This window comes from Oryx dammah, unplaced genomic scaffold (assembly GCF_014754425.2).
Source record: "Oryx dammah isolate SB20612 unplaced genomic scaffold, SCBI_Odam_1.1 HiC_scaffold_11056, whole genome shotgun sequence".
Lineage (NCBI taxonomy): Eukaryota > Metazoa > Chordata > Mammalia > Artiodactyla > Bovidae > Oryx > Oryx dammah.
Genome location: NW_024080450.1, coordinates 1856297 through 1884022, shown reverse-complemented (window position 1 = coordinate 1884022; position 27726 = coordinate 1856297). Strand labels below are relative to the sequence as shown.

General features: G+C 41.6%; 1 protein-coding gene across 7 annotated transcripts in view; it reads left to right on the top strand.

Moving 5' to 3' along the window:
- The window catches only part of LOC120860335 (transcriptional repressor NF-X1-like), a 65494-nt gene extending 37768 nt beyond the window's left edge, over positions 1-27726 (top strand). Inside the window, exons 11-24 of one of the 7 annotated variants that reach the window (XM_040236145.1) lie at positions 290-320; positions 4706-4785; positions 5800-5908; positions 10504-10623; positions 12859-12938; positions 15167-15397; positions 16266-16339; positions 17134-17235; positions 17939-17980; positions 23283-23381; positions 23974-24040; positions 25464-25609; positions 26294-26395; positions 27448-27726. In XM_040236145.1, coding sequence (XP_040092079.1) covers positions 290-320; positions 4706-4785; positions 5800-5908; positions 10504-10623; positions 12859-12938; positions 15167-15397; positions 16266-16339; positions 17134-17235; positions 17939-17980; positions 23283-23381; positions 23974-24040; positions 25464-25609; positions 26294-26395; positions 27448-27520 — 1356 coding nt within the window. In that variant the 3' untranslated portion in view covers positions 27521-27726. Of the gene's footprint in view, positions 1-289; positions 363-4702; positions 4786-5799; positions 5909-10503; positions 10624-12858; positions 12939-15166; positions 16340-17133; positions 17236-17938; positions 17985-23282; positions 23382-23973; positions 25610-26293; positions 26396-27447 lie in introns of those variants that run through there. The other 6 variants (XM_040236141.1, XM_040236142.1, XR_005720300.1 and 3 more) reach the window with 6 other exon arrangements.

The window sequence follows — 27726 nt, the reverse complement described above, 5'->3', positions numbered from 1 at the left end:
ACCCTTAGTAGTTTTTGTTTCCATTCAGATTTTATAATATGTAATCTACTTGTGAGTTTGGAGGTCAGACCACAAAGAATTTTACAATTATATTTTCATGAAAAGTTGTTAGACCTGGGGACTTGTTGTGAGTAAAGAATACAGGGACTGGGCTGACCCAGCTCTAGACAGTGACTGCCGGAGAGGTCCTGGGTATTTGGGATATGCATGTTAGATTCAGCATTGTACTGCAGTTGTGTTGTTTCGTTTATTCCTAAAATAGTTACTATTCCCTTTTCTTTTTCTGTAGGAGCTTCCATGTACCAGTCTCAAAAGTGAAGGTATGACTGGGAAAGGGTGTGATGGAACTTCTTGGGGTGAAGGTAATTTTTGCATCTTGATAGGGAGATGGGTTATCTGTTTGTTAGAATTCAGTGAAGGTACTTTGTACATGTATGTAACTTGTAGTTATTGTTGTTGTTTAGTCACTAAATCTTGTGGGACTCTGCAACTCCATGGACTATAGCCCACCAGGCTTCTCTGTCCATGGGATTTCCCAGGCAAGAATACTGGGTTGAGTTGCCATTTCTTTCTCTAAGAGATCTTCCCAGCCCAGGGATTGAACCTGCATCTCCTGCTTGGCAGGGACATATCTTTGCCACTGAGCCACCAGAGAAGCCCGTAAAACTTAATCTCAAAAAAAACCCAACAACAAACAAACATGAGTTCTAGTTAAAGAAATGCTATAAAATATAAGGGAAATATATTCATGTATGTAGCTTGTTTTGAAAAACATCCAAAATTAAGATAAACTGATAGTTGAATAGAAGAATAAATGTGGAAAACTACGTGTAACTACTGGTAGAATCTAAGTAATAGGCATATATATAGGTGTTCACTATAAATTTGTTTCAACTTTCTTATATGTTTGAAAGTTTTCATAATAAAATGTTGGTATAGGAAGAGAAGGTAAATAGCACCTAATGAAGCAAGCTTTGTAAAAACTGACTCTGATGCTTGATCTTCTTGTGGTTTGATAGGCCTCTTGGATACTTAGAACAGGGTGACTCAGCCAGCAGCCTTCTCAGCCTTCAGACCTAGAATATTGTTTCTTCCTTTGTCTTTGATCCTGATATTCCACTTTATTATGGTTCTACTCTTGTTTTACTAACCATCATGTAATTTTTGTTTAAACCACCTTAGAACTGTTTTGGAAGTGATAGAAGATAAACTTACACAAAATAAAAGCTCTTTTTCTGGTCAAGAAGAAAGCTGTACTGGTTAGGGTGCTCCTGGCTATAGGTATCATAAAATCCAAGGAAAAATGACTTTAGCTCTAAAGAGGTTTTACTGTTTCTCGTAATAGGAAGTGTGGAGGCAGAACAAGTCCAAGGTTGGTTAATTCCAAACCCAATGATTCTAGGACTCTAGTTCAGCTTCTGATGATTTTCTTGGTTTTCCCCTCATAGGTATAAGTGAGCTACGGCAGTTTCACACATTGTGTCCTCTCCCAATGCATCTAAAGGAAAGAAAGAGAGATTCTTAACCTTCTTTTCCTTCTTGAGAGCAAAGAAGACAGCCCCAAAAGACCCTCAGTGTACTTTATCACATGTTTCTGCCTAAACCCTTCTGTCACAAAGGGAATGGAATTACCATGATAGGCTAGACTATTCAGTATAATGGAGGAACACATAGGTGCCTAGTTTCTGAACAAAATTAAGTATCTGTTAGCCTGGGGAAGGTGGGCAAGGGCTGAATATCTGCCTCAAATATCTGAATACTTGAAGTAACCAAAAGTAACTTCCTCAAAACCACAGTCAAAATTTTGGTGATTAAAAGGCATAATTTGAAAACTTACTATATTAGTACACTTTTTAGTAATTTAAAATATTTAATAAGATGTTAAATATATGAAGTCGGAATACACCCTCACCCCCATTTTCCCTTCCTAGTTCTGCTTCCCTGATAAAACTACCTCATTAATTTGTCAAGGATGGGTTCAGATCTTTTCTGTATTCATACCAATGTATACATGTGTTGGTATGGTTTTATTTTTCCCCTAAACTTAAGTTCTTAGTAAACATACTGTCTGGAACTTGCTCTTTTCCCCCTCCACAATATATCAAAGATATTCTTCCATGTCAGTATGTATAGCTCTCCCTCTTGAGGGCATTCTCTATGTGGATATGCCATTTAAAGAGTTGAGCGCCTGCAACATCTTTATTAAGATAAAATTCACAAAGCATACAATGAAACATTTTAAAGCGTATTATACAATTCAGTGGCATTTAGTGCCTTCACAGTGTTGTAAAACCATCACCTCTATCAATTCTAAAGTGTGTTCAGTATCCCAAACGGAAACCCTTTGTTTATTTTCACTCCCCCTTACCCCAACCCCAGCCCCAGGCAACTGCTAATCTGCTTCCTGAATCTGGATTTAATTCTGAATTTTTGATATAATATGTAACCTTTACATATTGTCTCTAGCTTCTTTCACTTAGCATGTTTTTTAGGTTCATCTGCCTTGTAGCGCATATCAATACTTCATTCCTCTTTATGACTGAATAATATTCTGTTGTATGTATATACCATAGTTTGTTTATCCATTCATCTGTTAATGGATGTTTAATTTTGTTTCCTTCTTTTGACTATTGCAACTAGTACTACTTTGCACATTTGTACATAAACTTTTATTTGAGTTGTTATTGTTGTTCAGTTACTAAGTCTTTGCGACCTCATGGACTGCAGCACGCCAGGCTCCTCTGTCCTCCACTCTCTCCCAGAGTTTGCTCAAATTCATGTTCATTGAGTCGGTGATGCTACCTAACCATTCGTTTCTCTGCTGCCCCCTTTACTTGAGTACCTGTTGTAAATTCTTTTGGGTATGTACCTAGGAGTGGAATTGCTGGATTATATGTTGATTAGAGGTAGAATTTTTAGAAGAACTGCCATCACACTATTTCACATTCCCACCAGTAATGTGTGAGGGTTTGTTTCTCCACATCCTCTCCAACACTTGGTATTTTCTGGTTGTTTTTTTTTTACTATTATTACTGTTACTGTCATCCTAAGTGCGTATGAAATGATAAATCATGGTGGTTCTGATTTGCATTCCCTAGTAGCTAATGATGTTGGACATCATTTCATGTATTTGGCCACTGGTATATCTTCTTTGGAAAAGTCTGTTCCTTTATTCCCTTTTTTATTGAGTTGTCTTTTTGTTATTCACTTGAAAGAGTTCTTGATACATTTTGGACCCTAGACCCTTGTGAGATAACTGATTTGCAAATATTTCCTCACATTATATTGTTGTCTTTCCTTGATGGTGTCTTTTGATGCACAGTAGCTTTTAATTTTGGTCACGTTTATTTTTCTTTTGTTGCTTGTGCTTTTGGTGCCCTAGCTACTTTCAGAAGTGTATCTGTAGGGAGGACTCCTTAAAGTGGAATTACCACTTAAATCTTTTTTTGGCTGCACCCAGCGGCCTGTGGGATCTGACCAGGAATTGAACCTGTGGCCCCTGCAGTGGAAGACAGAGTCTTAACCACTGGACCACCAGGGAAGTCCCACCATTTAAATTTTTGATAGATACATATGTAGTCCAAAAGTTTATCCTCCCATCCACTGCATGTACCTATTCTCTACACCTTCACCCAGTCTTCCTATTTCCTTTTTTCTTCCAATTTTATTAAGATATAATTGACATATAGCACTGTATAAATTTTAAGTATACAGCACAATAATTTGACTTACATACATCATGAAGTGATTATTATAATAAGTTTAGTGACTATTCATCATCTCATAGTTGCAAAATGAAAGAAATAGAAAACATTTTTTGTCTATGATGAGAACTCTTAGGATTTACTCTTTAACACCTTTTGTATATAATATACAGCAGTGTTAATTCTGTTTATCATGTTGTACATCACATCCCTAATCCTTAATGTGTCTTGTAACTGGCAGTTTGTACCTTTTGACTCCCTTCATCCAGTTCCACCTCCCTCACCTCCTGCCTCTGATAACCACAAATAGGATCTCTTCTATGAGTTTGTTTTTGAAATATAATTTACCTACAACACTATATTAGTGCCCATTACACACAACGTAGTGTTTTTTCTATACATTTCAAAATGACTGCCGCAAGAAGTTTAGTTTCAGTGTGCCCCCATACAAAGACATTACTTAGTTATTGACCGTATTCCCTACACTATACATTTAATACCCATGAATCATTGGTTTTGAAACTGGAAGTCTCTCTTAACCTCACTTGCCTGGTTTCTTTCTTCCCCCTACCCCTCTCTCGCAACCATCTGCTTTCTCTCTGTATCTAGACTATTCCTGTTTTGTTATGTTTGTCCATTAGTTTCCACATATAAGTGAAGTCATACAGCATTTGTCTTATTTCACTTAGTATAGCTATGTTCTAGAACCATCCATGTTGTCAAAAATGGCAAGATTTTTTTAATGACTGAGTAATATTCCACTGCATATATTCCACATCTTCTTTATCCATTCATCTATCAATGGACTCTTGAATAGTCTTCCTGTTTTCTATTTTTTTGACTGACAAGTGAAAAATTATCTTTTTTAAGTATGCACTTTCACCATAACTAATTGTTTACATTGTTACATTTGTATTTCTTCAGCTTGTAGTCACACAGATACTTGTTGAATGAATGTTCATATCCTTTAACTTTTTTTTATTCTTAATTGTTCATAGCAGATGCTACATTTATGTGCGACAAGAGGTGTAACAAGAAACGGTTATGTGGACGGCATAAATGTAATGAGATATGCTGTGTGGTAAGTGGATCAATCATTAGGTACAGTCAGATTGCATTCATCTAGGGACTGGGCTTCTGGAAGCCTCAGCCGTCTAAGAATGCAGCCCAGATTTGGAAATCACTGGGAGAGGCCCCTGAGCAGCAGTCAGAATGCTGCCAGAGAGACAGGCTGGGCCTTTTTGGTCCTCAGCCAGGTCAGGAAGTCAGCCTGTGGCACCATGGAGGAAGAAGAAGGAGGGCCTCAGGCCCCAGAGCCCAAGACCACTGGATGAGTGTGTAGGCATCTGCAAGAGACTGTGTACTGTTGCCGCACACAGACTCGCCTGGTCTTAGCAACTCAGGATTCAAGTTTTGTCTGTTCCTTGGGTCAGATCAGTGGGCACAATGAGAGTGGCAGTTTTTAAAGGAACAGGTTTCAGTTATCTGAAATATTCACGTCTGTGCAACTAAATAGAGGAAGCATTACCTGGCAGTGGGTGCTGTGTTATTTTGGGTGTGTGAACAAGGTAACACAGTATACTAATAGTAAAGTACATATAGACACACATATGTATATATATGTAATACATAATTGTTATTTTTGGCATTTATATTGACAGTGTAAAGAGTGATAAAGACCTGTTTATAAGCCAGTGTTTGAAAGTTTAAAGACTTCTTATTGAATACTTCAGACATATATAAAAGCTGAGGGAAGTATGTGTCATATATGCCCAACATCTATCTTCAGTAGTGATCAGCTTATGACTAATCTTGTTTCATCCACATCCCCACCTACTACCCCTCCCCTGATTATTTTGAAGCTAATTGCAGACCTCATGCAATCTGTAATTGTGGAGAGCTTCTTTGTTAATCTTGTTTATGGAAAATATAAAATGGAGATAATTTTGTAAGCAAATATAAATAAATCTTTTAGGAATTCCCTGGCAGTCTAGTGGTCAGGACTCCACTTCAGGGGGCACAGGTTCTATCCCTGGTCGAGGAACTAAGATTCCAGCGTGCAAAAAATAATATATGTATAAACCTCTCTTCCTAGGATAAGGAGCACAAGTGTCCTTTGATTTGTGGGAGGAAACTCCGCTGTGGCCTTCATAGATGTGAAGAACCTTGTCATCGTGGAAACTGCCAGACGTGCTGGCAAGCTAGTGAGTGTCTTCACTGTATACTGTATCATGAGAGTTTTCTAGAAAGTCAGGCATGATAGATCCTGGGCAGTTGACTTTCTTAGATTCCTGAATTAATAAGCCTTAGTATTTCAGGACCTTGGTTTTTTTTAAAAAGGAGTATTAAATCTTTTATTGATTGCTCATGATAATGGATGGTGCACAAGCTTCATTCCCATCTAGAACTATCTGGTGCCGTAATTCAGTTTAGACATATTACATTGGATGTGCCAACAATCATATTAATAACAAAAAAAGTCCATTACTAACTCCAGATCACAAAACAGTAACTGTCAGTTCACCTACACCAATGTTTCTGAAGATAATGGCTTCTCCATCCAAGCCAGTTGTAAATAAATTTCTAATGAAACCTGGCATCACCCTAAAGGAATTCTAACTTCATGCTGTTTGGGAAATTTACCAAAATGGCTTCAGAATAGACTAACTTTACACACAGCATATTTTTTCAAAAGACATTTATTCAGCATCACGATCAGACTGTTATATTTAGCAATCAACAGCATGGGTGCAAAAAAAAAAAAAAAAATCTGCATTAAAATCCTTTGTTGGGATGCTTTACAGTTTCCACAGAACAGAAACTAAAATAACCTGTTATGCAATTAGTCACAAATACAGTCCTTGGGGGGTTTTTGCCCATATACATGAGTAGTATCTAAAACATGTTTTCTTTGTTGCAGCTAGGCCCTGTCACCACTATGCTTGGCTGAGCTCACAAATCTGTTGTAACTTGTAGCTTTCCTATCACTTCTTTGGCTCTGGCTCTCCTCCCCTGCTAAGGTTTGTTTCCTGGCAGTAATTAATACCTCCTGCCACTGTTATAGCTCCTGCTGCTGTTGAAACCACCATAGCCACCTTGGTTTCATGGTTTGGCTAAGTATTGGCTGCCACCCTCCGCAGGAGCCAGAACTTCTGCCTCCAAAGTTTCCTTCTTTCATGGGTCCAGACTTTGAAGATTGATCCTTGTAACTGCCAAAATCACTGTAGCCTGTACCACCTCCAGAATTGCTTCCATCATTATCAAATCTATTATAGCCATCCCCACTGCCACCATATCCACCACCAACACAGTTGCCACCAAAGCCACCTCCACCACTAAAGTGTCCTCCATGACCAGAGTTGTTCCCACCAAAACTGCCTCCAAAACTACTACCAAAGGCTCCAGAACCACATCAACCTTTGACTGGATGAAACACTAGCCATCTCTTGCTTAGATAGGGCTTTCCATACTTCACAGATGTGACCATTCACAGTGTAGTATTTCTGAATGACTATCTTGTCTACAGAGTCATGGTTATCAAAGGTTATAAAAGCAAAGCCTCTCTTTTTGCCACTGCCTCGGTCAGTCATGATTTCAGTCACTTCAGTTTTCCCATACTGTTCAAAATAATCTCTCAGGTGATGTTCTTCAGTGTCTTCTTCAATGCCACCAACAAAAATCTTTTTCACAGTTGAGTGGGCGCCAGGTCTTTGAGAATCTTCTCTCGAGACGGCCCTCTTGGGTTCCACAGCTCATCCATCCACCTTGTGCAGCCTTGCACTCATGGCTGCATCCACCCCCTCCACAGGCAAATGTGACAAACCAAAGCCTCTGGAGCACTTGGTATTTGGATCCCTCATTACCACACAGTCTGTGAGCGTTCCCTGTTGCTCAGAATGGCTCCTCAGTCATTGGTTGTTTCAAAGCTCAAAGCTCCGATGAAGAGCTTCCACAGCCGTTCAGGCTCTTTGGGAGACTCTGACTGAGAGTGATGGCAGTAGAAGGGGAGACGTCAACAGTGCTGACTCGTGGAATCTATGGGCAGAGAAGCAATTGAGACTTTAAAACAAGTAATTGCTATGTTGTCCCTTAATCTTGGGTTGTAGGCAGTGATTCTAAGATGGGTCTGTTTGTGTTATATTAAAAACTCACATTCCTTAATATACTACCAATCTCATCAGAAAAGTCTTGGGAACAGTATTAGGAAGTTGTCAAGCTCTTAGTGGTAAGTGCATATTTTCCAAAATTATGTTTTCACTTGAAAGCTTGAACGTTACCATTGGCAACAAAGTTGGTTTTCTTGAAATGACAGGCTCACTGTTAATTTTTGATTAAGTATCTGCCAAAATAACCAAGTCTAAATAATCATAGTTTGTTGGTTACTTTTTCAGGCAAAATGGTGTCTTATGAAAAAAAGTTAATTCAGCTCAGAACTCAAAAAAGTGCAGTTCTTTAAAACGACCAGTGGTCAGACAGCTGTCTATCTGTGGGCTCCACGTCCATAGACTCAACCAACCATGGGTTGAAAACATTCAAGGGGAAGAAATTCTAGAATGTTCCAAAAACAAAACTTGAATTTGCTTTCTGCTGGCATCTGTTTACATAGCATTTATATTGTATTGGATATTATAAGTAACCTAGAGATGATTTAAAATATACAGGGGAGCCATTATGCAACCTAAAAACTTAAATGTGGATTTCATCTACCTGTTTACACTTGACTATCCCGTGCTTTCTCCTGGAAAAAACTGGTGGAACATTTAAGTAGCTTTATAGTAGTAGTTTCTACACTACTATAGAAAACCATATATGTCATTAATCTGACATGTGTGTAAGCCAATTGTGCTTATGTTGAAATCCATAAAAATAATTCTGTGTTTATCTAGTCTTATAGGACATTTCTATTCAAGATTATACTTTAAGATGCATCCATATTTTTGTAAATAGCTGGGTCTCATACATCTTCACTGCTTTGTAATATTTGATTCAGTAAATATAACATCATTTATTGATCTGTTCCTTTATCAAAGGACATTTGTGTAGTTTCCAGCATTTTTTTACTGTTAGTGTTGCTGTTAAGAACCTTTTACATGTGTCTTCTTGTACACTTACATAATAATTTTTCTAAAATTTGTTCATAAGGGTAGAATTTTTGCTTTTCAGGGCATGTAGGCATTTAACTTTACAAGATAATGTCAACAGCTTTTCTGAAATAAATCCAAAATTATAGCCCCCCAAAAAAAGTATACAGGAGGATGTGCATAGGTCGTATGCAAATACTACATCATATTATATAAGGGACTTCAGCATTCTTAGATTTTGGTATCCATGGGAGTCCTGGAACCAGCCCTCCTCCCCACCCAGGACACTGAGGGATGACTGTATTTTTGTGTGCAACAAAAGTGCTTTAAGCAGATATCCTACTTTGTTCCACAGAATATTAGAAAGACCTGTATATAAAGGTTAAGATTTTTTTACTTCTTCATCAAGGACTTAAGTGAACCTTGCATTTTTTATCTACTATAAAGTGGTTACAGTTTGGTGCTACTGCCTTGATTTGCATGAATGCCTTTGGCAGTATTTCCATCAGTTGCTTTCGTACCATCAATGCAAATGTCAGCACAGTGAAAAAACGCAAATAGTATCTAAGTATTATTATGAAAATAACTGACCTCCTGGACTCCCTGAAAGGATCTCAGGGAGTCCTAGGGGTCAACAGAACACACTTTGAGAACTGCTCCATTAAAAGATCAGCCTGGATCACGGTTCCCCAACATACCTTCTCTGGAAAATACTAGATCTACCATATTTCAAAAAGGAGTTGAGTCAGTGCTTTGTTATAAATCCCACACATGGAGTTCCATAAAGATAAGTTATGTAGCCTCTTACTCTTCACCTGTTTCACATATATTAGCCCTTGCCCACAATATGCTTTCCAAGTAGGTAGGTCAAAGGTTGGTATCCCCTTTTGACCAAAAGGAAGAAATCTCAGAGGTGTTAAGTTACCTGCCTACAGTCCTTGTGCAAGTGAGAAGTAGGTTCGGGTCTGCTGCTGCTGCTAAGTCACTTCAGTCGTGTCCGACTCTGTGTGACCCCATAGATGGCAGCCCACCAGGCTCCTCCATCCATGGGGTTTTCCAGGCAAGAGTACTGGAGTGGGGTGCCATCACCTTCTCCAGGTTCGGATCTAGAAGCCTCAATTTCCCATTGTATTTACAGAACCCTTTTCATCACATTATATAGCCTCTGTTTGTTGGAGGTATTGACTGGAGAAAAGCATTGAATGGAGGAGTCCTGGAGGGCCTGGGCTTCTGACTCTTGGTCTCTAGTTGAGAACTATGGCTAAAGACCCGGCCTCCAACTTGGACCAGAGGGTTAGGAGAGCTCGGGACACAGTCAGCTGCTTGTTGGCAGTCCCCTGTGAGTTTGCTGAACTTAACTAGTTATCTGTGGCTTTCATAATCTCTATCCATTTTCCTAACCAAAAAGTTAGGGGGGAAAAAGGATCTGTATCTCTAGTGGAAGTCTTCTGTTCTGTAGGTCATTTGTTTATAAAATACATGTAAAACTGTCTCGGATTACTCATGGACTTAAAAGTTTGCTGCAAGTAAAAATTGAATGCTTTGCTACCAGACAACTTTAATAAAATAAAAACTTTTTTTTTTTTTTTAAGAAAAGGCAGCCCCTAAAAATTAGCCTCTAAAAATACAAGCCTCCCCCCCCAAAAAAAGTGTGTTTGTAGTTATCTGTGTGCAAATCTCAAACTCATGAAGGTTTGTTTTACCTGCTGCTTCACCAGGTTTTGATGAATTAACCTGCCACTGTGGTGCATCGGTGATCTACCCTCCAGTTCCCTGTGGCACCAGGCCCCCTGAGTGTACCCGGACCTGTGCCAGAGTCCATGAATGTGACCACCCAGGTGGGTCCCATCTGCTTGCCTCCACACCTCACAGCCTGCCCACACTGTGTCACTTAGGGTATCGCATGGTGGTCTTCAGGGCTTCCCTGGTAGCTCAACAGCAAAGAATCTATCTGCAGTGCAGGAGCCACGGGTTCCATCCCCGGCTGGGGAAGATCCCCTGGAGGAGAGCATGGCAACCCACTCCAGTATTCTTGCCTGGAGAGGCCCACAGACAGAAAAGCCTGGCAGGCTACGGTCCCTGGGGTAACAGAGAGTCAGACACGACTGAGGGACTCAGCACAGCACAGGATAGCTTTCACTGCTTTCAGGTCACACCGTCGTGGCTGCTGCTTGTTCCCTGTGCTCAGGCTGCTTCTGTGAAGAGGGGTCTGTGATCTGGGCCACAGCTGGGAATGACAGTGCGTTTCATTGCTTTACCATGTGGGCGTCAAACACACCCAGAATGTCGGGAGAAGCCCCAGCTAGTCTTGTCTTCCTTTTTGTGGCCTCCACTTTCGGTGCATATTTCAAAGTGAAGCATCTTTTTATAAAATTAAAAGTAATTTCAGTTTTGTTGTAGATGCAACATATATAAAAAGAAAAAAGTAAAATCAAAGATTGAAATTAAATCTTATGTAACCTTTTAAGAATTATGCCTTCCTATGTATTTTTCGGACTTCCCTGGTGGCTCAGACGGTAAAGAATCTGCAATGCGGTAAATCCACCTGCAGTGCGGGAGACCTGGGTTCAGTCTCTGGGTCAGGAAGATCCCCTGGAGAAAGGGCATGGCAACCCACTCTAGTATTCTTGCCTGGTGATTTTTCAGGGCCTTTTTCCATGGGCAAAAATATATATTTGCATTTTTTCCCTAAAATAAAAGTGGAATTTTATTGAACTTATTTTAAGTAATAGATTTTTTTCTCTCTTATTACTGTAATTTTAATCTGTCTCCTTATCAATAAATATTTTTCTAGATGATAGTGGGGTGTGCCGTTACATGGATAGTCCATAACTGATTCAGTCAGTCTCATATTGCTGGACATTTGTTTCCAGTTTTCCTGTGATAGACTGCTGTAGACACCAGACCAGTAGCTACCTGACATCACCCACTTTCTTTCCAGTGTAGTCACTGGCTTTCCCCTCGGACTGTATCTGGCCCATCATTTCCTTTTTTGTCACGTCCCAGAGGCAAACCTGATATAACTTAAGTCATCAGATTTGATCCTTACAGTAAATCTGGCCATATGATTGAGACTGATGAAACAACCAGTTCTTAATTTTTTTAAGAGTGAAGAAGAATTAAGTAAATTCCTTATGAAGTGAGAAGTCCCTCCTTCCCTGGAGACCTTAAGATGACCCTCCCAGCTTAGCTTGTGAGTGGTGTCCATGCCACTGTGAAGTTAATATTCAAGCAGACGCTCAGCACACTCACTCACACTCACTTCTTTATAGTCACTTGTAGATGTTGAGATGAAGTCCAGATCCTGCTGATGAATGTCCATAGTGAGAACTTAGCCATTTGTGATTTGTTTTGTTTTAGCCTGCTTTCATTCAGCATTCACTTTTCTTGAGCATTTGTTGTATATGCAGCATGCTGTCAGACATAGAGGGAAGTTCAGAGGAAGAAAACAATAACCCAGGACCTGAAGGGGGCTCTGTTGTTTCTGGGAGGAAGAAGATGGTAGTTGAGTACATTTGCCACAACCAGCCATTGCATGAAGATGGGCAGATAGCATTGCAGCAAGCCATCTGCCTCAGAACCAAGAGGTCAGGGAGAGCAAGAGAGCTCAGGGCAGGGAGGGGTCAGCCACAGAAGGCTGCGTTGTAGGGGATGAGTTTGAATGAACTGCCTCTTTCAGGCAGTAAAGACATTGAAAGGAGTCAGAGGAAGCATGTTAGATGAGGTAAGTAACCAAGATGTCTGAACAGAGGGGAGCTGTGTACGGGAGGACCACAAGCATGACTGAGTAATGTGCACAGGCCATGTGGCCGTGCCTCAGGACATGGGGTGGGCCAGCTGCCCCCTTCTCTGCTTCTGTGTCTCTCCCCCCTCAGCTGGGTTTCTTTTTCCCATGCTCATCTTTCAGCCCTTTAATATAAAGCCAACTACTTTTACTTTCCAGTGACCATTTTAAAAAGTACTTTTAGCTCCTAAATATAAAAGTTCCATGTCAAATGCTATTATAATATGTATAATAGTTTGTGTGGTGTTATTTGAACATAATTCCCGATTTTACCTTTCTCTTTCTCCAGTGTATCATTCTTGCCATAGTGAGGACAAGTGCCCTCCTTGTACTTTCCTCACTCAGAAGTGGTGCATGGGTAAACATGAGGTAAGCTTTCTCTAAAGTGGTTCATTGTTCCAACCAGAGGTTTATTGTTGGATTTCGTTAAGAGGATTAGCCTCATTGTTTCTCAAAGTAAATAGGCTCCAAAGCAGCAGAGATTTGCTATTGCCACTTTTTTTTTTCTTTTTTTTTTTTTTATCATTGAGGTATAGTTTGCATAAAATAAAATTTACCCTTTTTTAGCATGCAGGTCTATGAGTTTTGACACAAGCAGTCATATAGTCATGTCACCACCACCACAGTCAAGATGTGGAACAGGTCATTCACCCCCACATACTCCTTCATGTCCCTTCAGAATTACTCTCCCCTTTCCTCCAGCGCCGGTAATCAGTTATCTGTTACCTGTCCTAACAAAGTCTGTTGCCTTTTCATGAGGTCACATAAATGGAACCATGCAGTCAGCATTCTTAGACTATTCTGCTCTCATTTTTAATCTGGTTACAGTGAAATGAGACTCAGCTAGTAGGCCCTGAGAACATGAGCTGTGTTCAGAGATAGCGTCCAGGTTAGCTAGCATGGGTAGGGGTTGCCAGTCTAGGGAAAAGTGTTACAGTGAGAACATCCCAAGAGTGCACGTGGGCTCCCTGCCAGTTACCACCAATCCTTCTCTCTACTCCTTTCACAAATTTCCATCCTGCTTACGGGCCAAATGCCTTCCTCCCCACTAACCTCCCCTTCCCCACTGCCACCACCATGAAGGATTGTCATGCTTATTCTTAGCATCTAAGCTGTATTTGGCACTGCTGACTATAGACCCTTTGAAACAATTTTTAAATTTCTTTAATTTTAAAAAGGCATATTCACTGTAGACTGTTAATATAGTTTTGCTACCCAGAAATACTCTTATTAAACATTCCGGTGTGTAGATTTCAGGCATGTGTATCACATATTATCCTCTACTGTATGAAGATTATACTGTTTTGTAACCTGCTTTTTTTACTTCATAACATGTTGGCCAACATTTCTTGAAACTCTTGACAACTGTGACAACATGCTTTCAGTATTCTTATCTTGATGGACATATTTTTCTCCACTTATTTCCTGTCAGAGGTTCTCAAGTCATAATCCTTAGTATTTATTCTTCCTCTGAAAAATCTTACTTCCTCTGAGAGTAACCATTCTGAGAGATCCATGTGTTACCATTGTGTTGTTGGACTTCAGTCAGCAAATATTTACTGCATGCCTGCTCTGTACTAGGCAGCTGGCTGGGTTCAGGTGAATGAGAAGTGAACCATGGGGGCTGGCCCTGCCCTGGTGGAGCCTTCATTGTGGGGCAGAAAGCAGATGAATGAGCAGTCGATTATAGGTACAGCCGTGTGGGAAGTACAGAGTACTGAAGGGACCCCTACCCAGGGAATGTCTTCCTGGAGGAAGTAACATAAGTAACCTGAAGGACGATGAGAAGATAGGCAGGTGATGTGGGCAGGAGCAGCACAGGGCACAGCGTGTGCGCGGATTAGCCCAGTGGTAAAGTAACGGAGCGTTTAGTGACTGGGAATACCTTCCGCCAAAATACCGAATCCACAGCAGGGATGTGCTAGGCTCTGGGGCCCTAAGACTTTGAGCGGATACATGAGAGTAATCTTTGGTCCCGCAGGAGTAAAATCCCAGCATCTTTCTCCTAGAGTGAGGAATCCTGGGTGGAAGGCAATTTCTCAAGAAAAAATGACTTGGTGGTTCCATGGCCTGTTGCCTCTAAATTTTTTTTAATGATGGAGCTATTTAAAACTATGGAGACCAGGAGTTGGGAGATGTGAGGAGAGCTGAGTATTTAATTACATAAAACTGCCCTCCAGCAGTCCGGAAACCATGAGCCAGGGTGCCCCCACCCCCAGGGTTTCTGTCAACTCAATACCCTAGCTGTTTACAGAGTTAGAAGATCCCTGACCCTCCCAGTGAGTCATAGCATTTTCAGATACTCCCTAGTTATCTGGTTGCACATGCTTGTTACTCACCTTGGGAAGTTTATGTTGCAAGTCACACACTCAGCTGCTAAAACAAATCCTTTCAAACCGTAACAAGCATTATTAAATAAAGCTCAGGTTTATTTTCTTTTCAAACTAACCTTTCAGACTTTGAAAATCAGCCTGATTTTAAAAAAAAATTTTTTTTTTAAATATACTGATTATGAACATTCAGAAATGTTTAAATAGGAAGTTAAAACCCACCCCAGATCCTGAATGGAGATGAGAACCCGGCTACTTCTCTCCTAGTTACGAAGCAACATTCCCTGTCACCTGGTTGATATCTCTTGTGGACTACCCTGCGGGGCCGCGCTGCCGTGTGGGATGCACAAGTGTCAGAGGCTCTGTCACAAAGGAGGATGCCTGGGGGACGAGATCTGCAAGCAGCCCTGCACCGCCTCCAGAGCCGACTGTGGCCACCCGTGCATGGCGCCCTGCCACCGCAGCCTGCCTTGCCCCGTCACCGCCTGCAAGGCCAAGGTGCGGAGTCCTGGCTCCAGTGGGGTGTTGGCTGTGGTCCTGGCGCTGCTAGTGAGTCTAGAACTGCCTGCAGAGGCACCTCGGCACACATCCTAATCGGGGGTCGTTGGTTACAAGGAACTGCAGGTTAACAAAGAGAAAGGTGGACTTCTGTCTCCCAAGCTTGAGATGGCCTTTTAGTTCAGAAAGTACCCACTGCCACCTGACCAGTCTCTGCCTCCCTTTGATCGAATTCTCAGGAGAGACTTTTGATTGCCCACTCCATTCATTCAGCAAGTATTTTAAGTGTCTGTTTTGTATAAGATGTTATGCTGTATAGATGCTGGAGCTCTACCAGTGAACAGGAGACACATGGTTCCATTAATCAGATGGACAGATACTAACTAGTTACTCAGGTAGTTACCCGTGACTCTGCTAAGGATTGTGAAATAGTTACACCCTTGCAGGGGTTGCACAGGAACATGTGAGTGGGGGACTTAACTGTTCTAAGGGATGAAGCAAGGTCTCCCCTGAGGAAGTGAAAGTGGAGGGATGAAGTGGAGTCGATCAGACGTCAGCTGGTCCTGGGTCAAGTGTCTACCTCTGCTTTGGTGGTAGAAGCTTCATTCTAGGCCTGCCCCTTCAGGCTGGATTAAGGACAGGAATAATCCCCAATAAGGGGCACTGTACACCTGGCGCTTCCTCCTAGCATGTCAGCCACCGCCTTGTTAGTTTGCATGTGTGGTTAGCGCCTCCATCCTGGAGAGGAGCCTTTCCCTGTCTCTCTGTTCTCTGCCAAGGTTTGATTCGAGAGAGGCTTTAAAAACAAACCTGCCCATTCACATGTTTTCCGTGGGCTGAAAGCTGCTCCATGTTCATCTTATTTCAGATAGAGCTGCAGTGTGAATGTGGACGAAGAAAAGAAATCATGGTTTGCTCAGAAGCATCCAGTACTTATCAAAGGTTAGTGCTACTTAAATGTTAACAATTGGTAGGCCTAGGTAAAGGATATACAGGAGTTTATTATAGGATCTTTGCAACTTTTAAGGAAAGTTTTTAAAATAAATTTTGAATCTAGTTTTTCAGGTTCAAAGAAAAAGTACTGGTTTTTGTACCTTATTACCTTCCCTAACCTTAATTTGTAAACCATTTTATTTCTCCTCCTCCTTCCTCTCTCTCTACCTCTGGTCTTATTTCACCATGAGATCAGAAGGGAAGATGTCCTGAGGTTGCATGAATTGCTTTCATGTCCCACCATTTGTGGTGGCACAGCCAGGCCCTGTGCTCCTACTGGAGTGTGGGGGTTTCTGGCTGTTCTGTGGGTTGTCTTTACAGCCTCCTGAAATCTTGGGATCTGTGTGGTCACATAGGGATCTGAATACAGGGGTGGAGATGATAGGATGGATGGATGAATAGGTGCAGAGATATCATCTTGGAGATGCAGAGATGCATAGATGTGTCATAGAGGTGGGACTTCAGGAGTATGCAACATGAGATTGACTGTGAATACCCACTGAGTGCCCGGATTGGCCCAGATGTTCAAGGGGGTGCTAAGGAATTGATTACCTCATTTCCTATGGAGCTGTTTAGACTGAGATACCACGTAAATGTGTGGATAGTTACAATAAATGGGCTTCCAAGGCTACACAGATTGTCAAGAGGCAGATTTTTCTTGAAAGACATATTTTGTGTTCCTGGTGTGAGGAGATTCTTGTGAAACTGCAGTGCCTTTCTTCCCTTTCTTTTTTGTACTTCAGAATAGCTGCTATTTCCATGGCCTCCAAAATAACAGACATGCAGCTTGGAGATTCAGTGGAGATCAGCAAGTTGATTACTAAGAAGGAAATTCACCAAGCCAGGTAATTTAAAAAATGTGTAGCTGTGCCTTCTTTCTCGCATTAGACTTAATTTCCAGAGGGCAGGAACCATTCACTTGTGTCAGTCCCTACAGTAAAGCCTTGTACACACAGTATTCAACAGACCTCTGACATTAAGAGGCCACACCCACTCCAGTGCAGTGAATCCTACTCAGGACACAGCTAAGACCAGAGGAAGCATTTCTGGGCCTCACTCCAGATAGTAGCCAGAGAAAGCAGAGACCTGGGCATGTACATTTTAACCTGCAAGAGAACAGAAAGGTGGCTGTGTCAAGAGAGGGAGAGGGGGCTGTCAGAGGGCTGCTGGGAGCATGTGGGGAGCTGAGCAGCCTCGGGACACTGAAGTCCTTCTAAGGCCTGCCCACCTGTCCTTGAGAGGGACCTCATCCAGCCATTGTTTGACCATCCAAGAGTTTATTGCTGAGTGGTGACAGTGGTTTAGTCACTAAGTCGCGTCCCACTCTTGTGACCCCATGGACTGTAGCCTGCCAGGCTTCTCTGTCCTTGGGATTCACCAGGCAAGAATACTGGAGTGGATTGCCATTTCCTTCTCCAGGGGATCTTTCTGACCCAGGAATCGAACCCCAGTCTCCTGCATTGCAGGCAGATTCTTTACCAGCTGAGCTACTCAGAGTAGGAGCTGTGAAACCTGCAGTCTCACTTAATTTTTTCTTTGTTTCTCAAGGCTGGAGTGTGATGAGGAATGTTCAGCCTTGGAAAGGAAAAAGTAAGTAGTTTGAACTACGATTTATCTAATTGTCTTTGAGCTCTGTGAAGTTAGTGGGAGGGAGGAACCCTTCAAGCATTCATTCAGCACCTGCTCTGAGTCTTTTGCTGCTATTGGGGAGCAGAAGAAATTCAATCATCAAGAATTGAAGTGCCTAAGGATAAACCAGTTGGGTGATCTCAGCATGTTTCTGAAACATGAGCTTAAGTGGTTTCGGGCAAGTATAAACATTACATGCCCCACAGCGTACTAATTCAGGGACTGGCAGACTTCCTGATTCCAATGGAGATAAGAGGCTTAAAATTTTTTAATGAACCTTTATGTTGAAGTATAACATACATATAGATCAAAACTATCCAGATCAGTGAGTCATCACAAATTGAATACATTGGTGTAATCAGCAATGAGGTCAAGATATAGAAAGTTTCCAGAAGCTGTTCTTACACTCCACTGAGATAGAACCTGTATCCTGACTTCTGACAGTTTAGATTATTTTGTCTGTTTTTGGACTTTAATGAAATCATGTGGGTGGTATTTTTGTCTGGTTTCTTTCATTATATTTGTGATATTTGTTGCATATAGCAGTATTTTGTTTGTTTTCATTCCTGAACAATATTTATTTTATTTTAATATATCATCACTTATCTATTCTATAGTTAATAGATTACATGTATTGTTATTGGTATTGGGCTCTGTAAAGAACATCCTTGTACTAGCTTTGCTGTATATATGTACTCATTCCTACTGGATAATAAACTCAGGAGTAGAATTGCTGATTAATAAGGTACATGTATTTTCAGCTTCTGTTGATTCAGCCAGTGTTAAAAATGGTTGTAACAAGTTACACTCCCATGAACAGGGTCGTATTTCCCATGGGTCTCTGCTTGTGTCAGCACTTGGAATTGTCAGTCTCTTAAACTTTAATCCATTTTTGTAGATGTATAACTGGATATCACTGAGCTTTTAATTTATGTTTCTCTGATGACTGGTGAGGTTGAACACCTTTTCGTATGTTTATTGGCCATTTGGATATCCTCTTTTGTGAAGTACCAGTTCAGGTCTTTGCTTATTTTTTAATTGTATCATCTGTCTTCTTCATATCGATTACTAGGAATTCTTTATATATTTTGGATATGAGTCCTTTGTTTTATTTGAGAAGGAAATGGTAACCCTCTCCAGTATTCTTGCTTGGGAAATCCCATGGACAGAGGAGCCTGGTGGGCTACAGTCCGTGGGGTCGCAAGAGTCAGTCGTGACTTAGCAACTAAACCACCACCTTTATATTTTTAAGACCCAGCACAACCAAAAATAAATAAATTTTTTAAAGGAGAATAAATTTATTTATTTTTGGTTGTGCTGGGTCTTCACTGTTGCTTGTGAGCTTTGAGCGGTGGCTAGCAGGGGCCACTCTACATTGAATAAGAATCAGTTTGTTGCAGTGCATGTATTTCTCATTGCACTAGCTTCTCTTACGGAACACAGGCTCTAGGCACGTGGCTTCAGTAGTTGCAGCTCACAGGCTTTAGAGCACAGGCTTGGTAATTGTGGCTCAAGGGCTTAGTTGCTCTGACGCATGTGGAATCTTCCTAGACCAAGGATTGAACCCATGTCCCCTGCATTATCAGGCAAATTCCTATCTTCTGTACCATCAGGGAAGTCCTGTTTTGTATATTGTTGTTTCTCACACTCTGTGCATTCACTTTTCACTCTCCAAATGGTGTCTTAATAAATAGAAATTTCTAATTTTAATGTAGTTCAGTTTATCAATCTTTTCCTTAGTTAATAGTACATTTTATAGCTTGTTCAAGAAGTATTTGTCTATCCTGAGGTCATATTGGTATTCTGTGTTATTGTCTAGGAACCTTATTTTACCTTTCACATTTAGAACTATAGTTGACTTGGACCAATTTTTTTTTTTTAATCATAGTATAAGGAGGGTTCATGATTCCATTATTTTTTTTTCAAACAAATGTTCACTTGACTAATATCATTTATCAAGAAATCCTTTTCTTAGTTTGCTGCAGTGCCACCTTTGTCTTAAAGCAAGTAGTCATGTTGCATATGGATTATTTCTGAGTTCATTCTGTTCCATTGTGTTAGTATCACATTATCTGAATTATTGTACCTTTATAACAAGTCTTAAAAAGTGGTAGCATGTCTCTTCAAACATGGTCCTTCTTCAAGATTGTCTTGGCTATTCTTGGCCATTTGCATTTCCATTTAAATTTTAGAAATAGGTTATCAATATCTGCAAAAAAAAAAAAAAAAAAAAAACTGGGATTTTAATTGAGCTGGTATTTATAGATCAGTCTGGGAAGATTTGGTACTTTTGTAATATTGAGGCCTCTCGTCCTTGAGCAAAGTATATCCTTATATTTAGTCATGTTTTCTTTTAATGATATTTTTATAGTGTTCTGTATATAGATTTTGTACATCTTTAAGTAGATTTGTTCTTTGCTGTTTGATGTTTTTTGACGCTATTATAAATGGTATTTTTTTCTTGTTATCACTTTAAAATTTTAATTCTCTAATTGCTTGTTGCTGGCATGTAGGAATACAGTTGATATTTGTTGACCAGTATTCACAACCTTGCTAAATTACTTATTTCTAATAGTTCATCTGTAGCTTCTTTTGGATTTTGCATGTGCACAATCATGTCCTCTTCTAATTTATTTCTGATTCTTAACTTTTTTCTTTTTCTTGGCATATCACACTGGCTAGGCCTCCAGTACAGTATTGAATAGAAGGTAGTGATAATAGATATTTCACTACTGTCTATAATGTTTGTTGTAAGTTATTTGAGTATATTCTTTATCAGATTAAGGGGCATTTATTCAGTGCCTGACAAACTTTCTAGTTCCAACAGAGATTAAAGGTATAGTTCTGTGAAAATGTTTATATTTGGAGAATTTAGGTGAAGAGTATGTAGGAGTTTATTGTAATTTTTTTTGGCTGCACTGGGTCTTTGTTGCTGTCTGTGGGCTTTCTCTAGTGTGGCAAGCAGTGGCCTCTCTTGTTGCAGAGCATGGACTCTATAAGTGTGCACGCTTCAGTAGTTGTGGTCCACAAGCTTAGTTGCCCCGCAGTGGCATCTTCCCAGACCAGATTCGAAGCTGCTCTGGACCACTAAGGAAGTCCCATTGTAATATTCTTGTAACTTAACCATTCTTTGAAATTTTTTCAAGATAGAGTTAAGCAGAAACAAATAAATGCAGACAAGTGCAGTCTTGTTTTACCTAGAAGTGCAACTTTGAACAATTGTTAACAATACCTTTTTAGATGACTAAATGTGTAGATGGTAATATGATTAATAGCACTGCCCACATTTCCTTTGGTTTGACCCTTATGGTAACTTTGTAATAATTTCTATTCACAACTCTTGTCCTTTAAGAACTGTCACATTGTTCTCTGCTGCAGTCCAGAGATTTCAAAAATGCTGTAGTGAATGCATAGAAGGCCTCCAAAACACAGAGATGCACCTTTGTGTAGTTGAGACAGTATTGTACAGCAGTTAGAGCAAACCATAGCTCTAGAGTTAGACTGCCCAGAATTGAATCTTAGCTTCACATACATAGCTGTGTGACTTTGGACAAAACACATTATCCCTCTAAGCTTTAATTTTCCCATGTATGTGTGAATAGTGAGTGATAATAATAGTATCTACCTCCCTGAGTTGTTATGAGGGTTAATACAGTAAAACTAATGATATACATAAAACTCTTGGCACAAGCCTAACACATAGTAGATGCTCAGTAAATGAAAGTTATTGATTAGAACTAGCTATTTCTGGAAGCCTTTTGAATTTCTCTTCAATCTTCGAACAATGACATAATGACCCTCACTATATAAGGATTCTTTCTTACTCACAGACCTGAAAAAAAAAAAAAGACATGTGGATTTGAAAAGGAAAATGCCATCTAAAGTTGCAAATACATGATCCATTGTAGAAATAGAAAACTGCCAGACCAAATTCATCCCACAGTTATGTTTTATTGGTGTATACGTTTGAATTAGTGGCCAACTAATCAAAACATTAAAAGATCTCCCCCTCTAGGAATTCTCTTGAAAATATGAAAACTAAACCACTGGTAAAAAATTAGAAAACCACCCCACTCCAGTACTCTTGCCTGGAAAATCCCATGGATGGAGGAGCCTGGTAGGCTGCAGTCCATGGGGTCGCTAAGAGTCGGACACGACTGAGCGACTTCACTTTCACTTTTCACTTTCATGCACTGGAGAAGGAAATGGCAACCCACTCCAGTGCTCTTGTCTGGAGAATCGCAGGGACCGGGGAGCCTGGTGGGCTGCCATCTATGGGGTCACACAGAGTTGGACACAACTGAAGCGACTTAGCAGCAGCAGCAACAATAAACCAAATTCTTATGGGCATTAAGCTTGTAAGAGATCCCTGTCTCCTTGTAAAGGAAAACTGTATAAATGCTAAACTGAATTTTAACTATCTTTAAAAAAAAAAAGGACATAACCAGGTGTTGGTGAGATGCCATAAGACTCATACAACTGCCGGTCAAAGCACAAACAGCGTTCTGGAACTCTTGGACCATGATGATCTGGGTCTCAGGTCCATACTATTAATGCAGTTATTGCCACACCTGGAAACATTTTCCAGAGAAATAATCTTAAAAGATTTTTGCTCAGAGATATTGTGTTACTTATCATATTGAAAAACTGGGGGAGTGTTCTAGGAACCTAAATGGGGAATGCTTATGTAAATTGTGGGACATATAAAATTAGAAGATTATGCAGCTGTTAATACAGGGAGTGTGAAAATCAAACAGTAATATGAGAAAAGCTAAAAAAGATTCAGAGTTTCATGTACTGCTTAAAATTATAGAAGAAAAGTATGAAAGGAAGTACATTAAAATTAACTTAGCGCTTATGTTGTTAATGGAATTCTTTATTTTGTAGACTTTCTGTAGAGTGATGTTAATTTTAGTATTCTCTTTCTACTTTATTCATCTGATGTTCAGGTGAAACCTCAGGAAATCTTTCCCACTGACCATCCCCAGTGCGCGCCCTCCCTCACCCTTCTCTTCACCAGACGATGAGTCTCCAGTGTCAGCCTACAGCTTGCTCAGAACCATCTAGATGTATCTTACTTACTTTGTTCTCTGAAGACAATTCAGTGTCTTGTCCCAAGTTGTTCTTATTCTCCTGAATAATCAGGTTTACTGAAATGAGATGATTAATGTATAAAAAACAGAACCTGGTGGGCACTCTGTTACTATGAGATAATTTTCCTCCCCCTCCTTTCCTTTCATTTATACACTTCACTCTCTTTCAGGAGGTTAGCAGAGGCATTTCATATCAGTGATGATTCTGATCCTTTCAACGTACGTTCTTCGGCGTCAAAATTCAGTGACAGTTTGAAAGAAGATGCTAGGTATGTGACTTGATACCTACTTTCTTAAGTGTGGCTTACCAGATGTTTGCTCTTTTAAGATATGCAGTCCTCTGTGGTTGAGCCAGTTTATATATTTATATATCTATTATAAGAAATTATATGGTACTTAATAAGTCATTCTCTTGGTTTCTCAAAATGTCCCATTGAAGAGTTGAACTCGGGAGGGGTGTGTGTGTGTGTGTTTGGCCCCTGTGATAGGAGCTGGGGCCCTTCAAGGGTTGGACTAGCTTGCAGTGAAGGGCCTCTGGGCACGTTCCACCTCTGCCCATCCAGGTCTCTGTCACGTGGGTGGTCCTCACTTGGGTGATAACAGGTCTTATTTTCCTCTTGTCTCCTGGCCCTCTGATGACTGTTTCTCTTTCTGTCTTCTCTCTTCTCATAATTGTTTTCTTATTACTTTCTCTTCCTTTGCTCCATCACATTCAGCCTTCTGTTATCTGACAGTTCCTGCCTGGCCTCTGCAATTTTCCTGCCCACATTGTCCATTTTCTGCACTGTATAGGCAGAGGGTGGATGGAAGGGATCTCAAAAGAGCAGAAACAAAATTAACTGTGACTATTTCTCATTTCAGGAAGGACTTAAAGTTTGTCAGCGACATTGAGAAGGAAATGGAAGCCCTCGTGGAGGCCGTGAATAAGGTTGAAATCAAAATATCCAGCTCTACATGTTTCTAAGGCCAACTTGATTAAAAAAAAAAAATCATTAAAAATAAATAAATAAATTAAAAAATAAAAAAAAAATAAAAAAAATCAAGTCCCAGAAACACTGTCAGTGTAAAGTAGTTGTAGGAAAAAGTCACAGCTGCCTTGAGGATCCTTACCTTTCTCCAAAGCCCAGCCATTATAGCATTCATGGAAGCTCTAGCCTGGTTCAGGAAAGATACTTGCAATAATATTAAATGTAAATACACATCCTAGCCCTGTGCCTAAGAATGGGAGGAGACACTCTGGATGAAGGGGATTCAGTAGGGATACTTAGGAAGACATGCTAACTCCTCAGATCTCTGATGAGCTTCCATGGTGGCTCAGTGGTAAAGAACCCGCCTGCCAGTGCAGGAGATGCAGGTTCTCCCTGGGTCGGGCAGAGCCCCTGGAGGAGGAAATGGCCACCCATTTTATTCTTGCCTGGGAAATCCTATGGACTGAGGATCCTGGTGGGCTACAGTCCATGGGGTTACAAGAGAGTCCGACGTGACTGAGTACGCACACACAGAGATCTCTGAAGGACTGTTGTATGATTGGACTCACTGGTTCTTATTACCCCAAAGGCAGGAAAGAATATGTTGGGCAAAGATATAAAGTTGAAGGAGTAGAGTTGAACAGTAATGGTATCAGTTCCTTCAAGAGAGGGAAGCCTGTCCTGGAGACAGCCGGAGATGTCGAGGAGGTGGCTTTAAGCGAAAAAGCCCCTCATGTAGTCAGCAGCAGCCAGCCCTGCGGTGACTGCCTCTTCATTCAGAGGGCATGTGAGTGAGGCAGAGATGGCTCCTTTGGCTCCACATCTAATGAAAATAGGTTTCCCTCCCGCTGTCTACTTGCCCTGTGCCCTGCCTCCCTTCTGTTCCCACTTCCCAGCAGGATACTAGCACAAGGGAGAAAATGGAATCATTGTTCCCCTCCTAATTAGGAAACCTGAGCAGATGCAGTTCTCTGCTAGCATGTCTCTGTAAATTCAGAATTTTTAGTGTGGAGTGTACAAGTGTTTTGTAACTCTTCGGTTTACTTAGTCGTTTCTTGAGAACATCACTCCCCAGTTAGAGGCCCTGTGGGAGCAACCATTGCGCTGCCCATGCTCAGTTCACTTGCCCGCTGTCCCCCCGGCTCCAGCCAGCTGCTGCCACGTGGCTCACAGAGGAGATGCAGGAGTACATCCCGTGCCCTTCCCCGCCCCTGACCCTTGCCCCGCAGGCAGTGAATTGCTGTGTGCCATGGGCCTCCCATCCCAAACTCAGTCACCTCTTTATTGACCCAGGCTGTTCCAGGACAGTGGGAAGGACCTCTGTAGGCATAGCCTGTTTTCAAAATGCTGTTTACCAGTCAGTCTTCTTTTCCCTCCATACAGGGGAAAAATAGTAAGAAGAGCCACTGCTTCCCTCCCATGAACAGAGACCACCGCCGGATCATCCACGACCTGGCCCAGGTGTACGGCCTGGAGAGCGTGAGCTATGACAGTGAGCCGAAGCGCAACGTTGTGGTCACTGCGGTCAGGTGGGTGGATCTCGCCGTCACGGGAAACTGCTCGGTGGGGCGCACTGGACCTGAGAAGCTGGGCTGGTCAGTGACGAGGGCAGGAGGGCTGCACTAGTCATTGGTGCCTCCTTGGTCCTGGCCTTGGGCTGTTGTTTTTCTTACTTCCTTCTTTGGAAGATTAGGTGAAAAGTCTGCTTCTGGGCAAGCCATTCTGACTGATCTAAGGCTCTGAACCAGAGAGTAAAGCCCATGCCTCAGACCTCAGAGCAGACATACCTAGAGCATATTTCACATCAGATCCATCCCTTGTTCCCTTGTATCCTCCTGGCATCGTGGAAACAGAAAGAGTACTGGCCTGGGACTCAGGGCATCCTCTGTGAAGAGTGTTTGCCATTAGAGGAGACTGAAGCAGGAGTGTGGGCAAGGAGGGGACTGCAGGACCTAGGATCACTGTCTGAATCTGGAGGAGTTGGAAGAACCTCCCAATAAAGAAGACTCAAGTGAGATTAGAAGAAGAAGGTAGTGGGCCCAGCAGAGGTAGATGAAAGGGATGAGGATTAATCAAAGGTGACAGGTCATATCAGAGAGAGCCCTGCAGCGTCACATTAAGAGTCATGGATTCAAGACAGCTGGATTTCTAGCTGTCTGCCTGTCTCTACAAACAGTTCTCACTTTTCAATACTTTGTGTTCTGACTTCACAGAGGGAAGTCCATTTGTCCTCCTACCACACTGACAGGTGTACTCGAAAAGGAGAATCAGTCACGGCCTCCACCACCGATTGCTCATCACAGACAGACAGACAAGTAAGGATTCTTTAGCTGCTTCCCCAAAGGGCCCTGTCTGTTCAGAGATGCCAGCGAGGAGTGAACTGCCCTGGGCTTCACTAGTCATTGGTGCCTCCTTGGGTCTGGCCTTGGGGTGTTGCATTCAGATATATGATGTTTGACTGGGATGCCAGACACATTTGTTCATGCCAGAGGGGTCCCAGGTTTGCTGTTGGTAATGCCTGCTTGCCCTCCAGGGAGCAAAGTCACTAGCCGTGATTTCCATGGTATAGATGGTGACACTGGGAAATGGATTCAGTCTGCCACACCAGGTGATGTGGGAACATCTCACAGTTCACAACAGTTACTCTGGAGATGGAAGTGGGATTCTAGGGGGCCATTGGCAGTGAAGGGGGAAACTTTCGTGTTTTGCTCTGCTTACATATGGTTTGAACCATTTTTCCATATGCTCGTGATTAAAGAGAAAAGAAAACCGCATGAGCAAGCAGCAGGTCTGGCAGGTGTTTTCTCAGCCAGGAGCAGAGAGGGGTCGTCATCCTGCCTTCCCTTCCCAGGAGGGGACCAGCTGCCCTACGGGACAAGGCCACCTAGCTGGCAGCTGTTGGGAACCCAGTGGGGTCTCTCCTCCTGCTCTGGCCTTCCACACAGAAGCTCTCCAGAGCCTCCTACACCTCTGGAAGGGTGGGTAGGGAAATGTACAAGGTCACCAGGAGGGTCCTAGCCATGTCTGTTCCCTTGGAACTGATCGGGACAGCTCAGTGTTGCCCACTGGGCACAGCGTCAGCCAGGAGCTCCTGGGGCCAAGTAGCTCTCAGGACCAGCCCCACTCCCACCCTGGGGAAAGACTTTATTATGGAAAAATTTTAGAATAGAAAGAATAGTGTTAATATATTAATATAAACTCCTGTGTACCCTTCACCAAATTCTAACAGTTACTTGTTCATATGGACCTCACTGTCTTAGCAGAGTCTCACACATGGTAAAGAAGCTGACCCTTCACTTACTGAAACCTGCCTGAATTGGTCTCCCTCAAGCAAGAAAAGATTGCTCATTCTGTGTTTGCTTTTCAGGAATCCTGGGAGCAGCAATTTACAGAAGATAGCGAAGGAGCCAGTAATTGACTACTTTGATGTCCAGGACTGAGGAGATCATGACACACTTAGGAAAAAAAAAATGATTGGGTGTGATGGAGATTTTTTCCCCGCAGATAAATCATGCTTGTTCCCAACTGCCTGGTGGACTCACACAGCTCACCTACTGTCTTGACCTTGATACATGCAAACCACGATTGTGTCAGAAATCCCCTTGTCCTCTCTGCTGTGTGTAAAGTGTCTCACTGTCTCACTATT